This window comes from Nothoprocta perdicaria, unplaced genomic scaffold (assembly GCF_003342845.1).
Source record: "Nothoprocta perdicaria isolate Ctin4 unplaced genomic scaffold, notPer1 scaffold_92, whole genome shotgun sequence".
Lineage (NCBI taxonomy): Eukaryota > Metazoa > Chordata > Aves > Tinamiformes > Tinamidae > Nothoprocta > Nothoprocta perdicaria.
In genome coordinates, this window is record NW_020456221.1 from 172,471 (window position 1) to 195,186 (window position 22,716).

At 35.1% G+C, this 22,716-nt stretch overlaps 1 protein-coding gene across 6 annotated transcripts in view; it reads right to left on the reverse strand.

Annotated features, from left to right (window-relative positions):
- Positions 1-22,716, reverse strand: part of DMXL1 (Dmx like 1) — a 61,815-nt gene that overhangs the window by 26,216 nt on the left and 12,883 nt on the right. For 3 of the 6 annotated variants that reach the window (XM_026052825.1, XM_026052824.1, XM_026052819.1), the window contains exons 6-24: positions 21,357-21,532; positions 20,093-20,279; positions 18,700-18,868; positions 15,981-16,193; positions 15,129-15,379; positions 14,329-15,013; positions 13,691-13,812; positions 13,117-13,206; positions 12,836-12,938; positions 10,447-10,563; positions 9,351-9,575; positions 7,002-8,690; positions 6,325-6,435; positions 5,084-5,253; positions 4,274-4,371; positions 3,459-3,624; positions 2,800-3,052; positions 379-1,469; positions 3-194 (exon numbers count right to left, since the gene is read on the reverse strand). In XM_026052825.1, coding sequence (XP_025908610.1) covers positions 3-194; positions 379-1,469; positions 2,800-3,052; positions 3,459-3,624; positions 4,274-4,371; positions 5,084-5,253; positions 6,325-6,435; positions 7,002-8,690; positions 9,351-9,575; positions 10,447-10,563; positions 12,836-12,938; positions 13,117-13,206; positions 13,691-13,812; positions 14,329-15,013; positions 15,129-15,379; positions 15,981-16,193; positions 18,700-18,868; positions 20,093-20,279; positions 21,357-21,532 — 6,108 coding nt within the window. Of the gene's footprint in view, positions 1-2; positions 195-378; positions 1,470-2,799; positions 3,053-3,458; positions 3,625-4,273; positions 4,372-5,083; positions 5,254-6,324; positions 6,436-7,001; positions 8,691-9,350; positions 9,576-10,446; positions 10,564-12,835; positions 12,939-13,116; positions 13,207-13,690; positions 13,813-14,328; positions 15,014-15,128; positions 15,383-15,980; positions 16,194-18,699; positions 18,869-20,092; positions 20,280-21,356; positions 21,533-22,716 lie in introns of all 6 variants that reach the window. The other 3 variants (XM_026052822.1, XM_026052821.1, XM_026052820.1) reach the window with 1 other exon arrangement.

Here is a 22,716-nt window from a genome sequence, read left to right on the forward strand (position 1 = left end):
ACCTTATTGTTCTGAGTATCTGGATGGGGTGGTGAGTCAAGGTTTATTATGGCATGTAATATATCATGAGTTAAGTTACCAAGATGTAGCAATGGATTAGCCACCACTGTTTTGGCACTAGCTGTGCAAGCAAATAAAAGAGGTATGGAGCTTTGCTCTGGTGGAGGGCTTGGAGGAGTCTGTACTGACTGTTCCTAAAAAACAAACAAAAGAAAGAGTGATAGTACAGCTTCTTGGGAAGTTCGAGAAGCAGGGCAACAGTTTCTAGAAAAAAAGGATCAATTATTATAGAACAAGTATACACTGTAATTAGATATATTCAACAATGTATGACAAAACTCAAGGAAACACAAATTAATCCCCCCCACAGACACATACCTGCTGAGATTCCTGCAACAGCAATATTAATTCCATTCTGACAGATGCCAAGCCTCCACCATGAGAGCCGTGAAGTACACAGTAACTAAGAAACATTCTTAGGAGTGACTGGTATTTCAGAAGCCACTGACGTCTTTTATGAAAGTTTTCTTTCTGTAGCATTTTTTTTGGCTGGTCAAGTAAGTCTTCCACATTTTCGGTTAATGCAGCTTCCTCTGGCATCACACCGATACCTGACTGTAACTCCTCCACTTCAGCACTGTATTCACAAGTTTTCTGAAGAGCTACCACTTCTCTTTCAAGCCACTGATAAAGCTGATACCTCAGCTTCCCACCATCTACCTCATAACCAGTGGATAGTGTACGAAGCTCTACAGTAAGAATTTTCAGGCATGCTCGGAACTTCAGTTGTGCTGAAATTATATCTTCTGATGGACTTAAAATATCTTTTTCATCAATTGCACTAAAAGATTCTGTATAGCTAGAACTTATTTCATCTGTCTTTTCACTTTTCTTCAGAGGCTTTATCTCTTTCATTACTAGAGAAGAATCTTCACTCTCATCATCTTTGTCACTGTCCCATTGTAGTTCCAAAGGTTCATCTTGCAGTACTAGACTTGGCTGACTCCAGTCAAAGGAAAGAGCTGAACTAGAATGCTTTCCTGATGAACAATCTGAAGATGACCCCAGACCATTGAGCACTGGCTGTGACCAGTCAACAGCTGAAGACTGGTCTTTCACTTCCAATCCTTTAACTGGAGAAGATGGTGAAGAGTCTTTGCTAGTATCCATTAGACTAGGTGAGCTGCAAAACGGCTTGGACCTCTTAATTACTTTTGGCATCTTTGATAATACCTCTAAAGCCAACATAGGACAACCAGCTTTTAAATGAGCGTAAGCAGTGGTGAAAAACAGTCGTCTTTCCCCTAGATTGATCTTATCAGCTAATCCATTTTCTACTGTTAGACAAACACGTGTGGAGGATGCATCAGATGAGCCAAAATGACGTCTCAGCAAGAGAGGATGTGTTCTTAGGTAGTTATAGAAGTTAAACACCGATGGGTTACAGTTGGATGAGCCTTCTCCTTCATCTGAAAAGATAATACATCATGAGGAAAATATCTAATTCTGTATGAAATAATCCATCTGAAAGTTATCTTCATCAGAAGGCTATTAAGTTCATTCTACTCTTGACTTAATTGCATTTCCGCTTTCACTTACAGCATTTAAATACTCTTGGGAGGGCATGGAGGGATCTAATCTCCAGTAAAAGATCTAATCCATAATAAATGGAAGAATAATATTGCAGGAGCTTGATCGGGAGCATGTAAAACCCATAATTTGAAACAACTATCACTATTTTCTTCAGTCAGACTATACCTGCTGCAGTCAAAAAGAGACAGTGTTCTTGCTCAGAGTTTAGATTTCTAACTTCTTTACTGCTCTATCATTGATATTTCATTGTACTAAAATCTTTTACCTCAGAAAATGCCATTTTATAAGTTTTGGATTAGTCTTTCTTTTTTCATCTATCTCTTAACAAATACCACTTCATAAAACAGGGAAATTCTTAAGACACATACGTATTATCATTCCACATAGCAAATGAAGTAGGTAGCAATGCAATATCCATAGATTTTGCTTTCTTGTCCAAAACAAGCCTAGAATGACAGATACCATCTTGTTCTGATATTTGAAATTTGGGTAGTCAGAAAATCATTGAAAAGCTATGAGCTTTTGCATGTGATGCTAAACACATGTATCACACATGTATCAAAGAATCTGGCTTACCTGACAAATACTCTTTTTGTTTAGAATTACAACACATCTAGCTACACATAAAGAGGTGCATGAAAAAAATAACTGTTAAGTAAGAAAAAGCAAAACCATTATCAAAAAGTAAAACCCATTTAACGTGGGTTTTACAGAGGAGGATGTGATCAAATTGAAAACAACTAAACAGTGATACACCAAATATCAGAACACTCTTTTCTATTCCATGCCCTGTGTATGATTCTGGTCAACTTTTAGTCATGACTAAAGACTACAGAAGAGTAGGTCTCCTAGGCTCTCTTGGGTAGCTTTACAGTCAGAAACTTTTCTTACATTGTAATGGAATGACTAAAATTGGTCATTAATTAGTTAGCTCACTTTCAAGTTCCTGTGGGAAAAACTGCTCAAGAGCTACATCACTGCATGGTCTCATACTTACAGGACCAACTGAGTACTCATTTGTGCTGAACAGGTAATTGCAACAAAACCATATTTAATACTGTAACAAAATATGCATTTTTTACAATTATTTCTTGGCAATGGTAAAAGCTGTGCAGGATACTTTCAGTTTAGTGTATGCAACAGTTCTACCTAAACGCCTGAGCAGTTAAAAGTCAACTCAACAGCCAAAAAACTTATCAGTCTTACCACATTCATCTCCAACAGAATGTTTAATCAAAGTGTCAAGAGCTTTGCCATAGTCTTCTGAAATCCAGTAAGCCATACTTCGTAGAAAAGGATCACAGTGCATATTTCCTGAGCTATCTTTTCCAGCAGATGCATTTCCCAAAATCCTCTTCTGTAGTATAGATTTGTAAGTAGTAGATACTTCAAATTCTGACTCGTAAAGTCTTGATATTACAAGAGCCAACTGAATATCATTCAGTTTTTCAAGGCAGACCTAATTGAAAACATATTTACAAAACGTAGAAATATAACTTCCCTACTGGTTAAAGTGACCACACAAATCTGTTCAGCTGATAACAATACTTTCAGATTTCAGATATCACAGATCAGAGAGTTTGAAAGCAAATAATTAGTAGATTTTACCATGGAAAAATTAATCGTAACACATTTGTTAAGAACCAAAATAAAAACAATATGCAAACATCAAGGAACTGTATTTGTCATGACATGAAGAACATGAGGGAGCAGAAGGAAGAATGAACACAAACTAGAAACTTCAGAAGACATACTAGTTCAAACTGAAATGTTTCCCACGCACTTCAGTCATTTTAAATACATATTTTGTCAGTTTAGAACAGTAAATACAACAGTCTTAGAACTTATATAGTTGATTGTATTACCTCCACTGCATCTTTTAAGTGTCCTGCCAACAAGAAAAATGCTGCAGAATGTTCAAAACGCTGTTTGCCAAGCAAAGAAAAAGCATTCTTTAATGCTGCTTTACGCCACCTGTCCTCAGTAAAATTATTCCCAAAAAACTGTGTCATTTTAGTATTTTTTTGTGACCTGAAAATTGAACATAATGGACAAATTATATATTTTAGTAATTATTTTCTCTTTTGATTTCCTCAGATACCAGCAGAATTTTGCATAAGTCACTTCAATAAGAAATGAAGAAGCTATTACAACATTGGGAATATAAGAATCCATTTTGTCAGAAAGGAACAAAAAATACTAAGTATAAAATCTGACTTTTTTGCATTAGAAACAAGTCTAATGTAAAATCAGAGAATCTTATTATTTTTAAACCTTTGGGAATTTGAACATTATCACGAAATGCTAAACTGAATGTCAATCTTGAGTCCTTTGAATTTATGGTAAAATTTACTTATGGGCTACTTTTCTAAAAGGTACCTATTGTACTCTACACAAAAGATAGGAGGTCCTCTAGATATAATACACAATTAAGTAATGGACGAAGATTACAGCAGACTGGAAACTAAGATTTAGGCATCTCTCATCAGTAACAGCAAATAAACTCCCAGAGCATATACAGGATATTTCTCAGTCATAGGTAATTTAGAAATTGCATGTCAGCTTTCAGTAGGACGATTTGTATTTCTTTTGAATCAATGCTATATCAACTTATTCCTCCCCTACTCTGAACTAGACCAGATACTATGAAGCTTCATATAAGAACCTGGATATTTCCTACCTGTATAATCCCCAGATTACAGCCTTCTTTTTCATTGCAAGGTAAAAAATAGCTGCATCGAGTGGATCATTGTTTCTTTGAAAGGCTGCTTTAGCCACCTGTGAAAACAGTCCAACAACAACAAATCCACCAAAACTTAAAAGCATCTTAAAATAGCATTTCTAGCATGTCTTGTATTTCATATGTGCTCATATGATCTCATAGTGCTGAGAAACTCTGAAACACGATCCCTCTTCCCATTACACTTTCAAAATGAAGGTAGTACAGCTTAAGATCGTAAAATAAGTGCAACAATAAGCCTAATCTATTAGCATCTATGACATTTAAGACATATTTCCAAATAAAGAACAATCCAAGATCTTGTTGTTATGGAAATGTATTCACTTGTAAGCCACATATGGTAGCACCACTTTTCTATTGTTTATAATGAGATTTTTTCCACATTTTTTTTCCTAGACCAGGAGACACTTTGCTATTAAAAAAGGGAAGCTTCAAACAAAAACTACCTTATTTGTTCAAAACTCTGTATTCAGCAATCACTATTAGGCTTCTACACTCTATCTCTCAAAGCAAAGTACCTAAAAACCCAAGTGTACTTTAGACTGGTATGTGAAACCTAAATAAACTTGAAGAAATAAAACTTAAGAAAAAATTCAATTATGCATATATGACACACTATGCGTACCTCAGATGTAGCAAGAAATATTCATAAGCACTTATTCTAGCCCATAATTCATCACTATATTCACAGACAATAAACACCAGAGGAAAGCTATTTGAAAAAAAAATGCTCCAGAATATCGTATTTACCTTTTCCATGCATTTCCGCAGGCTACGGATACTTCGGACCCACCATCCTATTCCCATAGCTCTGAGTTCTGACCATGTTGGCTCGCCTTTTTGCATTGCTGGTAGCATGCTCAGTAGCTCTTCTTCTGCTACTGAATGAAATGCCCAGGCAAAATGACTAGTAGACAAGCCTAGATTATTGCACGTTACAGTAAGAGAGAGAAGGGGTAAGAAGGGCAAAGAATACATTATATTACTAAATGTTTTATATTTATATATATAGAAATATATATAATTTATATTTTGTATATTATATGCTTATATTATTATTTATTTCTTAATAAATACAATTTATTACTATTATTACTTATTACTTTTTATTACTATTAAAGTACTTCATAACATAAGTTAAAGGGATGCAGGACAGGGAGAACAGAAAAAGATCGAACTGTTTATCTTGGATCAAGTACTTCATCAGATTTCACAATACAAGATATTCAAGAACTTGCCTTACAGATGAAAACATTTTTTCACTGGCAAATTGTTCATTACATATTTGTCAAGGAACACAATGAATAATTAAATTTCAAAATCTACTTCTTGCAAGGCATTAAGATTAGCTATGTAGCTATGTACATACAAAGTGCAACCACTTAATTTAACTCTTTAAAGTTGCAAAAATTACCTTAATTGGTATGATTTGGAATGGCTTGGAGAATGTGAAATTTGGGATTATTCTGGGAGAAAACGATATAGGCACACAAAAGGAAAACAGAAGAAAAAAAAAAAAGAATAAAACATGATCTGAAGGAGATAGCATTTATTAGCCAGCAACACAGGAGGCTATGGATCAAACTACAACCCATAAGGGCCAGAGGATGCTGCTTTGCACAGAGGCACTCCAAAATGCAGCTGTGCAGGTGCCTCGGAGACACTTCTGACTCATCAATTCCAAGCTCAGCAGAAGGCAGGGGTGCAGTGCAGATACAGCAACAGCACACCAGTAAACCCAGACACCAACAGACAGCTGGCTCACCAATGTTGGGGCATGCGGCAAGCTCCAATCTCAGCTGAGGGGTAACAGGCATTTTATGCTCTTACACACATTCTTAATGAACAATTGGGGTGGGATAAAACACCCGAAAACACCCCATCATAATTTTCTCATTAACTCTGCAGAGGCACACAAAGAACAGAGCAATCCCACTCACAGCTGCTTCACTGTTTAAGATTGACATGACCTAACAAAACACACCAGTTACCTTGATGAACCAGTTGAGCTCGATGTACAGGAGGGAGTGAGGTTGTCAGGAATGTGTGAAGCCGAACAGCTAACAAAAACTTTAAGCCACACTCATCAAGAGTTTCTCCACCTGGAATTAAATATGTTCATATGCTGTTTAAGAGAATTATTAAAACCAGCTTGAATTGCTTAAGAAAAAATACCCTACAATTCTATGACTGTTGGTACTTTAAATCTTTAAGTCTAAGTATATGAAAAATAGTCTGCTCAAAACAAGTAAAACCTCACAACTTCACATTGTGAAATTACTTGTTTTAGGAAAACAAACAAGCAAAAGCCATACACCGGATAAATGGTTTTATCAAATGAGAAAATCTATTTTCTCTTGTTTTTGCAGAGAGAGAACAACTAATACTGGCTCTGAAAGTCTGTTCTTAACAAATGACTGAAACAATTATGGTTTGTAGACTAAAGGAACAAATCAATTGCATGAGCAATTGCCAATAGAGAGTTTGTTTTGTAAAAGTCTTGAGAAACTTCAGATAAATCTCCATTGGTATAATAAATACAAGAAAACTACAAAACAAAGTTATCACACACTTCAGCAAGATTACCAAATTCAGAAGTAACAGAAAAAGCTTCCAAATAAAGTTTGTGAAATATAGTATTACATCTGATTTGAGAGAGAAAACTTACCCTGGTTTCTGTCTCTGCTTTCTCCAATGTCAGTACTAGTAGTAGCAATTGTATCTGCCAAGGCCATCAATGACATTTGCTCCATTCTAGTGAGACCTGGTAAGCTTGAATGAAGCAAGTGACGAGAAAGAACCTGAGCATGCTCTGGCCCAAAATAAGTTGGACTATACTGAGAAAGATCAATGACCTTTGGTTTTGTGTTATCTTCCTCTGCATCAAATACTACAAGTTCATCTGTACTTACAACAGAACTGTGAAAAAGATCTTCGTAATTGTCATTGGGTGTATCTTTATTTTGATTATTTAGATTATTAGACTTTTCTGAATGAGAAGAGTCATCATCAGCAGCAAGCAAAGCATATAAAGGCAGTGGTGGAACTGAGTCTATTTCAATGTAGTCCGTGTTCTCCGTTTTGCTGAATGTTTTGGGATCTCTTGAAGTGCTTCCACTAGCACTGATGGTAAGAGATCTGAGTCTCCTATCGTGATTGGGTTCAGATTCATTTATAGCAACAACTTCTCCAGCAATGCATTTAACCAGATGGGACAGAATGGCTTTTGCTCTGCGTACTTTACCAAGATCCATGAGCTCCAACAACTGGTATGGGTGGTACTGAGGTAAAGTGGGAGATAATGCATGAGCTGCTTCAAAAAGACCAGAGTCTTCCATTTCTGCAGAGAGATCAAAAGCAGTTCTTTTCCCACTAAGTTTCTGTGCGAGGCTGGTCATAGACCTGGTCAAGGTTCGTTTTGGTGGATGCAGATCTGAGGCAGCTGATTGGCTTTGTTTCATTACGCTTGTTATACACGATATACTTCCACTGCAAGAATCCATACTAACTAGTTCTTGCTTGGAAGGAGTTTGCCACTGAGAATAAACATGCATTTCACAGTCCATTCCAACTACAAGAATGCCATCTCGCACCCAAGACAAGGAGACTGGAAAAGGTGGTGACCCTTCTACAGAAGAAATCAACTCAACACAACGCAGTAGAACAAACCTAGAGAGAGCTGAAGTCTTCATATTGCCACAGTGAGAGACTGCTACAGGTTCTTTACCATTTTGTTCTTGCATCTTCCCAGAGAGCTGTCCGAACATATATAATTTTGATCCAATTCCCACTGTTAGAATATGTGAACCATCTTCCCTAGACATCCAGTCTAAGTGAATCAAGTGCTTAGTGCTGGGTATAACATTCCCACTATGAGACAGACAAACCTCTTGTCGGTTGTGTGCCACTAAATTACTATCAATACTCATAGCAGAGTCTAACATGGTGCCTATTTCATTTAAATGAAGAGTTTGCTCAAGTATCCAAGAAGAGCCTCCTGTAGATTCACATTCAAAAATACTAACATCCATAATAAAGTCTTGAGAATGGTGACTGTTTTTATATGTTGTCTGCTTGTATGCTACAGCTAATCTGTTTGTGTGCGCGCAACTAACTTCAACTGGCCTTCCTGGAACATTAATGGCACTACTACTAAGAAGTCCATCCTCAATCAGCAATGGCCATTCTTCCCATATATATGCAACATCACTGTGTACATTATATTCTGGCATGCAAGAAGCTGATGATTCAGTGGTCACTCTGCATCTCCAGAACCGAACTTTCCCATCCGAGCACGAAGTAGCCAGTAGATAAGGGGCATGACAAACAGGGTATATGGAAGAGGAACTCAGATGTCCTTAAAAAAAAAAAAAAAAAAAAAAAACACATTTTAACAGCATAACATTAGAATACAAATCAAAGATAAGAATCATAATACTTAGCACTTCTCCACTCTGAAACAAAAACTATTAGGACAAATTTAACAAACCAAACACAAGACGACAGAAATACCCATTTTACCTTCCTTCCCACTTCATTCTCTAGAAAGGAGCTAACATTAACATGCAGGGATAAAACACATAACTTGTTAGGCTTGTTATTACAAATTATTACACTGTAAGAGAAAATAAAATCCTCACTTATAATCTCAACGGTATGATTTTAATAGACATTTATTGTCATTTCCCACCAGACAAATATTTTATCTCAGAAATCTGAAGAGCTTATAGGAGAGGATCTCATAAATACAATTTTATGATGGTTTGCAAACCCAAACTTATGGTACTAGAAATTCTATTATTTGCAGAATCTATATGTCCATAAATACTATGCCTTACATAAATGCTTTATACTATCATTAATTTCAGGAATTTCAGGCATCATGTTTTATCAAGCCTTTTAGATTCAGTTGCAGGTTTTCAATTGTAAGTATAAATAGCAAGCTAGTATTTTGCCAATAAACCTACAGAATGGCAATAATTCCTTATTTTATTCTTTCTAAAACAAACTTACAAACCTGCTGATGGCTTAACACTTATAATCTCCACTCCTTCTGGCAAATTCAGCTCTTGACTATAAACCATTTTTGAGGCAAGAGTAAGCCAGCTCGTGCTCTGAAGGTTTGCTTTACAAGCCTGATATTTCTGAGTGAAAGGTGACTGTATCTTCTCTGGATCTGGTGAAGAATATAATCCTTCTTGCTGCGTTGTTGCTTCATCTGTATTTGAATCCATCTTTTCATCTAAAAAAAAGAGTTTCCATTGGAAGACAGTCAGATGGATTTCTTCAAATATATAATAAGTTATTTTAACACTCCAAAAAGAGGGATTAAACTACAGACTTGAAATTTTACTTTCATGATAATGAAAAATATTGCTAAAATCGCATTCAAAAAAAAGTATTAGCACACCCCCTACATTAAATATTTAGAAACGTTCCAAAACTGCTTCAAATTCTAACTTTAAACACTCTTCAGATTCAAGGCAATCAAATTGTAAAATAGAAACAGCAAAACTGCTGAAGATATATATCTGAGGTATCCATTGAAATTAATACTCATGAGGCACAAAATAACAATAGCTGGCGAAATCTAAATGTAAACTCAGAGTCTTAATTTAAACTGAATAAAAGTATTTTCCAGAACAGTTTTGTTAATACTTTTAACATTTTAAAATTACTATAGGATATAGGATATGGGATTTAAAAATTATTAGGGGATTATGAGATATGAAACTTTCATTCCTATTCATGAAAATGAACACTTAAAGTAGGAATATAGCTTAAACAATAGACCATGCATCATAACAGATTCCTCTGATTTACAGTAAATACTACATTTCCTTAATTTATAGAGATTGACACAAAATTACTCAAGTGTATCTTAGCTTACTGCAAAGGTTTTTATATTAGCTTCACAGAGAACCAGAAGAGGACAGCTCATTATTTTATTTCTGATGATTATTTGCTTCAGAGCAACTACATCACAATTCAGAACTTGTACAAACTTCTAAATTGCAGACCTTCTAATTCAGAAGCAAACTATGTCCAAACTGTTCGGCTTTATTACAATCACTTTTTTGCTTTGCTTCTATATTCAAAATTAAAGGGCTTACCTATTGAGACAGGAATTGACTTCAAGTGTAAGTGCCACATGTGCAGTAATGAGTGGCTTTGAGTATATTCTATTACTATTAAGTAGAATTTTTCAGAAAATCCATTATGTTGGCCTCCTGATGAAATTCAGAACAAGACATCTTAGGAGTTATAGAAATAAACAAAACATTGACTTTTACTGGCTTGCAAATAATCATATTCAAATGATACTCAAATGTAATAGTCTGGCTATAGCTGTCTGGCTATAGCTGTCTGTTGCACAGCTTGGAGCAACAACCATAGTTCCTCCTCCCTATTTCAACAAAAATAATAACCATTAAGTTGATTATAGGTATGTGTACGTACGCACGCATACATGTGTATACTTCAAATTGTTAATATTTTCTGTTTCAAATGATAAAACATTTAGTTTTCAATCTATAGCAAGTTATGGCAAGTCACAGAAAATATTAACAACTCTGCATGTTTGTCCTTCTCTCTTACACTTCCATAGGTATCTGCTACCAGCCAATGTAAGAGGTAAAACAGTGAGCTATATGTAGATTTGCTCTGACAGTCTACAGCTGTTATGTTTAATGTATAAAAACTACACGAATCACATCCAACTAGACAATGCCGTATCAAGAGCTGGGTAGGTCACATGTTGGTCTAATGAACAGATCCTTTCAACAGAGCCCAAGCAAATTGATTAGTCTTGGAAACAAAAGAAGTAAGAGGCTTCTACATAAGAACATCAAGCGCTATGTATAGCTGCTGCCATCAAAAAAAGAAGGCATGAATTGTTATGTTGGCAGGAGCTCATTTCTGGAGACACTTTCCAATCACTCTCTTTACACAGCACCAAAGTAAGCTCCTTAGGACCAAAGCATAGAGTTAGTTTAGTGATACTAGCATGTACCATCTTTTCTCCATGATTTCGGACTTTCCTGTTGGTACATATCCAGAAAACGTGATGAAGAATAAGCTTTATTAGCCTTGTAAGTTACTGCTTAACTTATGTTACTGTATAAAATGAGGTGAACCAGTTATTAAACAACATGAGCTAAATTCTTATAAGCGTTATTAAAGAGGAAAGGAGGCGGTGGGATTTTAGAAACTGAGCTAACTGGACTCCTCAGTTTTAAAACAGCAATGATCTGTACTGGATGCTTAGGAAAGCAGGTATGTATAGTGGCACATTCTCCACTTTCCAACTTTCAATTTGGTAAGTTTCAAAAAAAAACAAAAAACAAAAAAACCACCCTGCTTCTTTGTTTTTAAATGGTCTTTCACAGATTTTACTCTATTCTATCGTGACCTTAAGTAAATCTTTTAAATCTTTCAATATCCAATATCCACAACATTCTTGTGGAATTGTGCTTATTTACCAAGCAGAAAATTACTTCTAATCACTTTCAGCTTGCCACCTACTAGTTTCTTCTCACATCTTTTCACTTTTGCACTGTAATATCCAGTGAATAATCTTTTCTTACTCATTTCTCTGTGAATATCACATTTTTAGACCTCCAAATGACTAAGTACATCTATAAGTATTCAGCTCCCTCTCCCTTTTCCAAGCTGAGAACTTGTAAAGTTCCAGTTGTTCCTCTAATCAAGGCTTTAGAGCAGTATCTGTGTTTCTTTCAGAGACTGTTTTCCACATTGTATTCAAGATGCAACAGTCAAACAAACTAAAGCTACAGCTTAGCTTTTCTATTTTGTCCTCTATTCTAAATTTCCAGCATTCCATATGCGTTTTTGAACTCTTTTGAGCGGCAGGCTTACCACTTTCACAGGTTTACCTCCTTTACTCCATTTCTTTAGGAGTAATAGCACTAATTCAGAATTCAACGTCTGTATACACATAAGGTCACTTTCCCCAAGATTTCCCAACTACAAAATAAGTTTCTTGTACCATATAATTACTCCCAACATTGAGACTGTTACTTTTTCTTTTTTTTTTTTTTAGCCTTTCTTTTACAACCTCGAATTATTAGTATCACAAGTTGTCTTGTTATTCTAAGTCTTGCTTTTCAGATCATATGAGAACTCTGAACCACTGAGATGCCTAAATAGCTAAGCAATTAACCCACTTTACCAAGCAGAACCAATCATCTACTCAAGTGCAAAGAGCAATCACCCAAAGATGTAAGGAACCATATATTCTAAAATTAGTTACGTAACATCCACATGTCCTTCCCTCCTTTGTTCTAACAAAGTTACCAGCAACAAAATGTTTACTGCAATACAAGTCATTTTGTCTAAAGTTTAAGTGGTACTTCTTTGGTATATTAAGATCTTGGATAAATATCCTTGATCTTGAAATGCAAAGGTTCTTTTTCACAGAACAAATGTCAAAGACCAGGTATAACATTTTTTTCATTCTACAGGCGCAAAAGATTTCTTTACCAGATTCTGATAACTTGCTTTTCATTTCAGATGTTTCCTTTTCCTGGTTATTTAAAATAAAGTCTTCTTGAAAAACATGAAACAATTGTGTTTTCCTTCCGTGCTAAAACAAACAAACAAACAACACGTCAATTAAAGCTTTCCTGATAAAAGGCAGTTTCGTTACGAAAGTTTTCTTCATTTACAGGTATTATGAAACTAAAAGCAGGTATACACTTTCATTTTTTAAATACATTTTAAACAAGATAGCAATGTTATAGGAAGAATATGAAAGATCTTACAAGTTCTGTTATGGCATCCAGTTCAATAATACATCCTGGACGGGCAGTAGATTGCTGACTTACAATGTTAAAAACCTCACCAACATACTTCTGCCAAACAAAAGGAAAAGAGCTGTGAGACAATCCTGTTAATTCAGACTTGTGTATTTCTAAATAGGTTGCAGTTCACTACGAAATTTCATAGCATGTTAGTTTCCCCAAGAATCTTATGATGGTCAGAAGCTACAGGGCTTGTAGGTCTCACCTGGAAAGCATTAAAAGTAGCAGTTTATTGTCCTTTTCTTAGGAAGCCCACAGTACAGTCTTTCCTACTCAGTTATTACACTATGTGGTGTGTTTTACAACCATTTCCCAAACAGGTACTAACCTGATTCTCTGATCAAGATTAAATGGAATACAGCATGGCTACAATGCTAAGAAATTTTTATCACATCTCCTATCACAACAAGAGGAGCTAAGCTATCACAGTCTGCAGAACCCTCCATCACAAATCTGGTCTCTTGTCAGCAAGCCAGAAACTCATGCTACGGAATTAACTTACAGCCTCCAGAAACTTACAATAGGTTTCACTTACAGAAATTTCAGGATTGGAGAGCTCACACAAAAGCTTTTTAGCATCTATTACAGCTTGATATAATCTCAAATGCTGTCCATCACTAGCCACAAAGCAGGCACTTGGAGAATTACAGTACGCACCTGAAAAAATACAAATGCAAAAAGTGCGTGTGTATAGTGAACAGTCACCCAGGACAAAGCCAATTTTGAAATTATCAAGAAAAAAACATAACAAAAATATTCCTCATTACTACTCAGAAGTGAAAACTATTAAGTTCAATGCTGTGATAGGCAAAAAAGTTATTGAAAATCAGAATGACTCACCAGCAAAGTCTATCTCTGTTGAGTGTTGACAATTATTCTGCAATAATTGTTGAGATATTCATAACCCAACACATACACTAGTATTTAAGAACTGCACTGCTTTAACTCCTAAGATATCAATTACACACTGATACATATAACAGTAGAAGAAAGAACACCTTGAGTCTTCACAGAAGGACAAGTTCAAACCATCAGCAGCTTGGGAAAGTGTGAAATAATAGGTCCAAGTTTAACACTTCTTAGATACTTTAAGATATATCTGTATCACCTATTTAAAAGCATTTATAGGCAAAATCAATTTTACCCTTGAAGAAGCCAGGAAACTAAACTCACCGAGGCAATAGCTGGGTATAAGCGTAGGCAGCCATGCAACATTAGAAAATGCAGAAACATGGAGGGAATTGATCCGAGCAAGTTCAGAAACTCCACCAGAAAAGGACAGTGGCCCAACAGGGTCAACTCGCCAAAGAATAAGCTCACTGTAAACTGCATTGGGATCCTGGGATGCAACGCTCGTATTGCCTCTATTCTGATGTCTTAGTGGTGACTCCTGAGATTTTACAGAGTCACTTGTCTGGTTTGCATTCTCAGTATCTGGTGACCTCAGAGCATTGTGATGTGAGGTTGTCAGCAGCAGTGGCAATACTGAATGGCACGCCAAATCATTAAGATGAAAACGGTGTCCACAATATCTAGATTTATGTGAAATACTGAGTACAGTTGAAAAAGCAGATTCCTCAGCAAAGCTCACTAGCCACTGGTTCAAAGATCCATCAGCATGTTTGGAAATCATCATAACATTGGGAGTGAAGATACTTAATTTTAAACTGTTGGTTGATTTACTGTGTCCGGAACAGATAAGCATAGAAGAGGATCGCGTAAGGCCAGGGGGCTTCTGTTTGCCTTGCTGAATAGCCAAGTCAACATTTTTGGTACAAGCATACATCACTATACTTCTGCAAAGAGAATTGGCATCTCCTGTTGGAAATGCAACTGGAATTCTTGAGACAAATGACACCTAGAAATTGGGGAGGGGGCAAGGGGAGAGGGAAAGAAAAGGAGAAAGAACTAAAATTATTCTCACAGCATAACTCTCATTGAGTAACAAAGAATAATCTAAAAAAATAAAGTACCTGCACCTGGCGAAACATGCCAGGCTGATATTCATCCAGCCAGTCCACATGCCACACTAGCAACGAACCATCCATAGGATGTATACTGAAAAGCATGTCAGCATTTTTACTCCATTCAGAAAGCAGTACTTCAATTTCATGATCAATAATTGCAGAGGATAAAGGAATAATGTTTGAACTTGGAGTTGTCTTCTCATCACCCAGTTCCCTCTTTTCTTGGTTTCCTTTTTGTTCAGCTCCATTTTCATTAGCTGCTAGAACACACAGAGATATATATTCACAGATACAGAGCAGGCAATGGAGCAACTTTCAAAGCTTCTTCAAAACCACTCATGGTAGCACAACTTGAAATGACAAGAATTCAAACTAGAAGTTATACTGCAGACCTCAGTCAATGAGAAAAAAGAAATTCATGAATGCACAGGCAGAACACATACAGTCATCTCCCAATAATGTAAAATTAGATAAATAGTTTATATAACATAATAGAACTGGTTAAATTAGGGATGTTTTAATATTAAAAACCAACATCTTAGTGCTCAGATTTTATCAGCTTGCTTAAAATCATTAAAATAACACTTCAACTTAAAAGGCTTCAGGGCCAGCTAAAAAGCTAAAGTGACAATGTTCAACACAATGTACTGAAACAAACAAACAAGAAAAAAAATGTTCAACAAAATCAGCATTTCTAATATAAAAAGTCATTTAGGTATTTTCAGTGGAAAGGAAGGAAATGCACAGAAATGATATTGTAATCTACATGAATGCTTATAATACTTTGTTATTCGTCCTGTATTTCACAATGAAGAATATTACATATTATTTTATAATATGAAAGTCAACAGCCTTTACCTTCTTCTGATTTGCCATCCACTTGATTAAATTCCTCAGCATTGGTCTCAGGAGAGTGATGTTCCAAGCTCTTTTTAAGTTGTTGCAAAAACACTTCCATGGATAAAGTAAAATGAAGCTCTTTATTGTTGAGCCAATGCACAACAAAAGGTCCATTTTTTTCTTCATTTTCACCAAGACTCAGAGATGTGATAGAAGGAAGTAGAGGAATATCTGCCAGAAGAGATGGTAAAAATATTTTTCAAAATAGTGTAGTTTGAGCAGGACAAGAACTTTAGGAAAGGAGTTCTTAAGCAGAAGTTCTGCTACGAAAGAAAAAGCAGTTGGGAGTAAGTGTATTGCTAGTTGTCAACCCTTTCAGGATCATCCACTTTTAGTAGTATTACTCTGGTTGTTATCCATGAGACAGTGTGCACAATAACCATATTCTAAGGGAAGCTCTCAGCCATATTTACGTTAAGGTTACTGTATGACCCTGGTACATATTCATGACAACACTCTTCATACAGATTAGCTTACCTAGCTAATTTACCTACCTTAGCTTTTACTGCTTCAGCTCAGTTCAGACCAAATAATTTCAACGTAGTTTGCTGATGTTTACTTGAGAAAGACAGCTACAGTAATTCTTTGTTGATACCAAGAATCATGTATGATGGCTAGGCAGAATTAATACAGTGACCAGGTATGTCCTCTGTAACACTATCACATAGCCAGGGTTTCAGATTCTTATCAATCCTCTTACTACTTACATTGCCATATGATGTTACTTGGTGTGACAGGTGGTCGTTAAAAATAAAGAACTGACAAAAAATCAAAGCGGAAGTGACAAAAACAAGTATTAAACTAATGCAGTCATATCATTTCTGCAAAATGTTTAAAAAAAAAAGGCTAGGTGCTATACTGTGATTTCTCAAATAGGTCATACAGCAATACCTAAATGCTCAGACTACATTAAATTCACACCTACAAGTCTCTCTGTTCTCATCTTCTTCTACTCACTATTCATGCATCAGCACATAATTTCCAGCTCCTGAGAGACAAAATACTTCTTACTCCAATTAACTTTTTTTTATACTAGTCATACCTTTGAATTACTTATGCTCAAAAGTTCAGTTCTAAGACTACTATGCCCACTTGAAGATTTAATCGATGCTCGTTTCTGGCCAAAATCTTCAGCTAGTGAATTTCTACTTACTTCAGAACCACACTTGTTCTTTCCAAAAACCTTCGGATTGAAAAAAACCCAAAACAATCAAAAATAAAAACCAGTAACTCTTTCAAGCTTTCCTTAAATACGAATTTGTCCAAACAACTTCTTATTCCTCTCACTGAACTCCACCCGAGCTGAATTAACTCTTTACCATAACAGAAAATCTCAAGAATTTTTTCACTATAAGAAAACTATTTTAAAAAATAAATAAATGAATAAAGTTCTCCTTTCTGTGATGTATGTGATTGCTTTGGCGTTTTTATAAGATACTCTGAATACTGTAATAAGCGTAGATTGTAGAATGAAAGATCACAAATAATTGTTGGAAATAAATGAAATAAAATACGACTTTGTTTACAGATAAAATTTGATTCATATAGAATAAACTAAAAGTAGTACTTCAAGAATATGACTGGACTGAGGTGTTTAGGAAATTGGCTGCGAGATAGAACAGATGAGACAAGGTTTCCAAATAAAATATTAAAGAAAAATGCCTTATGTCTCAAATCTACTGAAGGAGTTAGAGACCAAGAGATACTAAAACAAACAAACAACAACAACCTGACAGCAATAATATCATGCAGGATTTAACCAATGCAGAAAACAAAAAAAAATTAAATTTAAAAGGTCAAAGAGAGCTAAGTCTTAGACACCAAGAAAAATCTTTTACCATTCTTCAAAATTATTTCCATTCCCACTCTGTAAATTGACAGTTTGACTTGATTATACCGCAAAGACTATTAAGAGCCAAATTAAAGACTACTTAGTCATTATGTACAAACAGAAATGCATGAAGAGTACATGTGCATTTCTGTCTGTGTATACAAGAGTATAGAGTGTGTTAAGCACATGAAAAATTTTATTTGCTCATTGTATACATTTGACGATACCGAACTGTCAGCAAGAGAACTTCAAGTCTCCAAGAGCTGTCACACAGAAAACCTTCTTTATGGCATTAGGTAGTAAGTGACGTATCAGAATTGAGACATTCTCTGCAGGAATTGGCTTGATGATGCTGCTGCACAAACAGCTTAAAGTAATTTTTGGTACGTTTTATACAATTCCGGCCACATTTGTTAAAGAAACTTGAAGTTAAACAATAACATAGAGCTTAGCAAATCAGAAAAAAAAAAACATACTAAGTATGTTTTCTATTCACTTTTTCAATGAGTAGACAATTTGAACATACAGAAAATTTACAACAGCAGAAGCATTAGTTCTTCGAGGAGCTCTTCTTTAGTGCTATAACCACAATGTTCAAATGCAAGCAAATTTTAAACTTCTGAAGGAAATGAAAGTCTAAGTTTATTTGATTTTTACTATAGAAAAAAATTAATTCTAAGCATTTCATTACTTAAGCTCTTCAATGTATGAAACCAACATACTATGGAACTTGCACAATTGTATGAATATTTACAAACATATCTGAGCAAGTTAAGCTTATGCAGCAACGCATTTCTAATAAGAACTATAGATTATCCCGTAGCAATCATTTACTGGGTTTCTTACCTGTGGCTGGATTGATGCTGGCAGCAATATGAAAGTGACAGAGTGCATTTGCATGAGGAGGAATGTTCCTGTGAACTTCATGAGGATCCTGCTGATGCGGAGAGTATCCAGTATGTGCTACTACAGCACCCGACCTCCTCCTACCCCGTCGGAAGTGCCTCAGGTTTAACTGCATGAAGAATAAGGTGTCATTTTAAATTCCTTGCAAAAAGAAAAAGCAGATTTCATCTGTAAGTGGTAGATTTGCTTTCAAAAATCACTTTGCTCGTATCTGCAGTAAAATAATACTAATATTTTATGGTTTCTTTATAAATACTTTTACTATATTCTGAGGTGTTTAATTTTTAAAACAAAGTATGCCAGTATTAAAAACCATCACACACAACACAGTACAGAGGTCCAGTCCATTTTGCTATAGTTATACATACAAGTATAAGAAGTATGAAAAGATTTCTACCAGAAGGAAAATTGGAAAATTAAATTTCTACTAGTATGAAAAGACTTGTACTAGCTTCGCATTACCTACTTTATATTCCTTTACACTTGATAATTCTAGTCTTCTACTATACCATACTCATGGAAAATAGTTTCTCATGATTTTACCTAAAGGTTATTTCTGATCTTTAATGTTATACCTTATTTTAAGCAGGAACACGAAATTGTTCCCTAACTTCACCTTTACTCTGAATAGTCTTTCTTGACTGAATTGTCTTTCCGTTTAACTTGTACTCAACTAAGCCACGTTGCCTAAGAGAGCAGACGGATCACATGAATGCACTAAGACAGGAGAACAACGTCCAGAAACTCTCTTTATGCTCTACGCAGCTTTGCAAACTTTTAATGCTATATTTTTCTTTCTGCTTCCCATTGATAGACTAGCTAATAAGGATCATTTCCCTTAGAGATGGTTTAGGAGCAGCCTGCTCTATCTGAGGAATATAGCAGCAGAAAACTTTCTTCTCCTCCATATGATCACTGTTTTTTTTCCAAATGCATAGGCCAGAAAATATCTCACAACTCCTGAGAAGACAAGCAAACCTCTACTTGCTGAAAACAGCATTAGTGGGCTTCACATAACTCATGTACAATACGCCATTCCATATTGTCCATAGCTCTTCAAACTACTAGATATTACAAAGCTCCTTGCTTCAGTGACCACAGTAAAATACACAGTAGTTGTACAGTCTCAGAACTTCTAATATGAAAATTCAGAAGGACTGCTCTCAGCTCAGCATTACTATTTTCTGTTAGATAAGCACATGGGGGAAATTTCAAATAAATCCACTACTTCATACCATAAAGTCTGTATAAAGTAGTTCTATTTGTGACAAAGGCTTGAGATATTACTTACAATCTTGTCTAAAAATACGTGTCAGTCTCCTCAAATTCTTACCTCTAAAGCATTTTGCATTCGTTCCTTACTTGAAGTATTTCTCTTGAAGTTATTTAAGTTCATTCCTTCAGTCCAATTATTGTATCCACCACCATACAACAGACTATCATTGGGTAACAAAGTCTCTGCCCAGAGACGACATACATTATCCTTACAGCAAGTCAGGAGCACGTTGCAGACAGCACCACTAACAAAATAAAACATAAGGTCTATATACGCCATTTGCATCATATAACATCAAAATAGAACAGTAACAAATTATTTCCAATAAATTTTCCAATATTCATAACTAGATAGTAGCTATGAGTAGACACGAGATGCTACTAGAAAAAGGATAACAAAATAACTTAGATACTAGGGAAAGAAACACTCAATGTATTATTAGGTAACAGGACAAATTACCTCAAAGGTAATGGGTAAAATTTAGCCAACGAGTCATACACAATAAGCTTTGATAAGCAACATATATTCAGAAGCTTGAACAGTTAAGTAATTTTCTTATGTCAAAGCATTATACAACTGCACATTAAATTTACGTTCAATATTCAAAATTAGTAAGCTTCCTATATATATACACAATCTATTACAACATATAATAATAATAAAAGCTAATTGTTTCTTGCAGTCCTACTGTCATTTATCCATGCTAGGGTACAACAGTTACAAAACCACATAGCTACATCAGAGAAATCAGCATAATATCAAGAATATAACTGCAAAGGTTAAGCTTTCATATCTTCTAATATAAATTCTATTTAGAAGTATAATCATAATATACATATCCAAAGATTTCAATTAGTCTAAACTAAGCTCTGCAAGAACTATTACATATCCTCTGATTTTCAGCTTATCTAAGTTAACGATTACGCTTTAAGATTCTAAAAGGAGACAGAGCATTTGATGGTTCTGTTCAGCAGTCAACTCCCTTAGGCAACAGAGAATAAGTGGATTTTCAAAAATCAACTTAAGCACTACTTCAATAGCTTTAAGAGTCTTCTATTTAAAAGAGAAAACATACATTTATCAAACACAAATGCTGAATTTGAATGTCTACTGATTCCTATACTACTTATGGCATTAGGATGTTCAAAGATCATGGAACTACAATTTAAACCAGGTTTAACAGGAAACCAAACCAACAACATCACCTACACAGACTGGGCCACTTCAACAGAAGAGCTTAATGAAAAACTCAAAGTTCTGTCCAAAGTATTCTCACTTCCTCTGGACAGTTTACAAACTTGAAGTTGTTGGCACTACTAACCGTGGCATGAATTTGCTGGTCTTCCTCCACGAAAATGCATTTACTGATCGAGGATGGGCCAAATAAACAAATGAAAAATCAACTTCTTGTGCTTGTTTTCCTGGACTTGCACCAGGAGGTGTTACAGATGACCTCCAGCTGTCTGCATTGTACCATACTTTCACAAGACAATCATCCTGAACAAGAACAGATAAAAACAGGCTTACCAAATCATTCACCTCCCAGGTAGGCAACCAAATTAATATTAAAGAGAAATATGAAATGCCTCTTGTGAAGTTTCTCAATTAAACTAAACTAAAACTAAAATAAAATTTCTGATATTCTCCTCATTTTCTTATTTTCTTTTTGTTTTTTTTTTTCCTCCCCTTTTTCCCCCCTTCCCCCCCCCCCCCCTCCCCTTTTTTTTCCTTCAAGGTATTTTCTTGATGACAGGAAATTGAGCTAAGCAAAAAAAGACCAAAACAAACAAAAAACACACAAAAAAACCCCCTTGAAATTTCCAAACCTATTCATTTAAATAAATAAAAAAATAACATGCTGGCAGATCCCTTAACATATCTTGTTAATATATCTTGAAATTATTATATTAATTTCATTTTTCCCTTTCTGGGTACACGCTGATTTTTAGAGAACATCAGTTTTGCATAAAAGCTAATAAAAAAACTCAAGTTACACTGCATCGAGCTGGAATTCAAATGATAATACAAATGTTAACTTATTACTGTACTTGAGAGAAACCTATGAAGAAAAAAAAACTACACATAGTTTCGAATTTTAGGATATTCATCTAGACAAAGATTTCTAAGCTGTCAAACTATTAAATATAAATAGCACTGAAAAATTCTACTGACTTTAATATGCTTAATCTATGACCCAAAATCTAAGTTCATTTTGTTTTGCACTTTGCTTTATATCTTTGATAAAAAAACTTGCATCTCTGAACACCAAAAACCATGAAAAAAGATACATTCAAAAGATTCTTCAAGTACATAATTAACTCAGTCACTTAAAGACTTGTCTATTAATTTTCCCATTGACTTAGTTATAGTAATACTTCGACTTTTTAATATAACAGACCACTACAGAACATAAAACTTTTCAGTCATAAATACATTACAGGGATGCTATATCGACAGCCATTTGCAGATTAATTTACTTTTCCCTAATTCAATCATACTACAACTTCATATGTAGATTTTTTAAAGTAATACTAATCATTATCCATGAAAACATTATGCTTATCGTCAAGAAAAAGAAAATACTATGATTTTGTGGTTTTGTTTTTTATTTTTGTCAAAACCTGTATTTGAAAAAGCTTATAAGTTACTCTAAACATGATTAAAATAACTCTTCTTTCAGA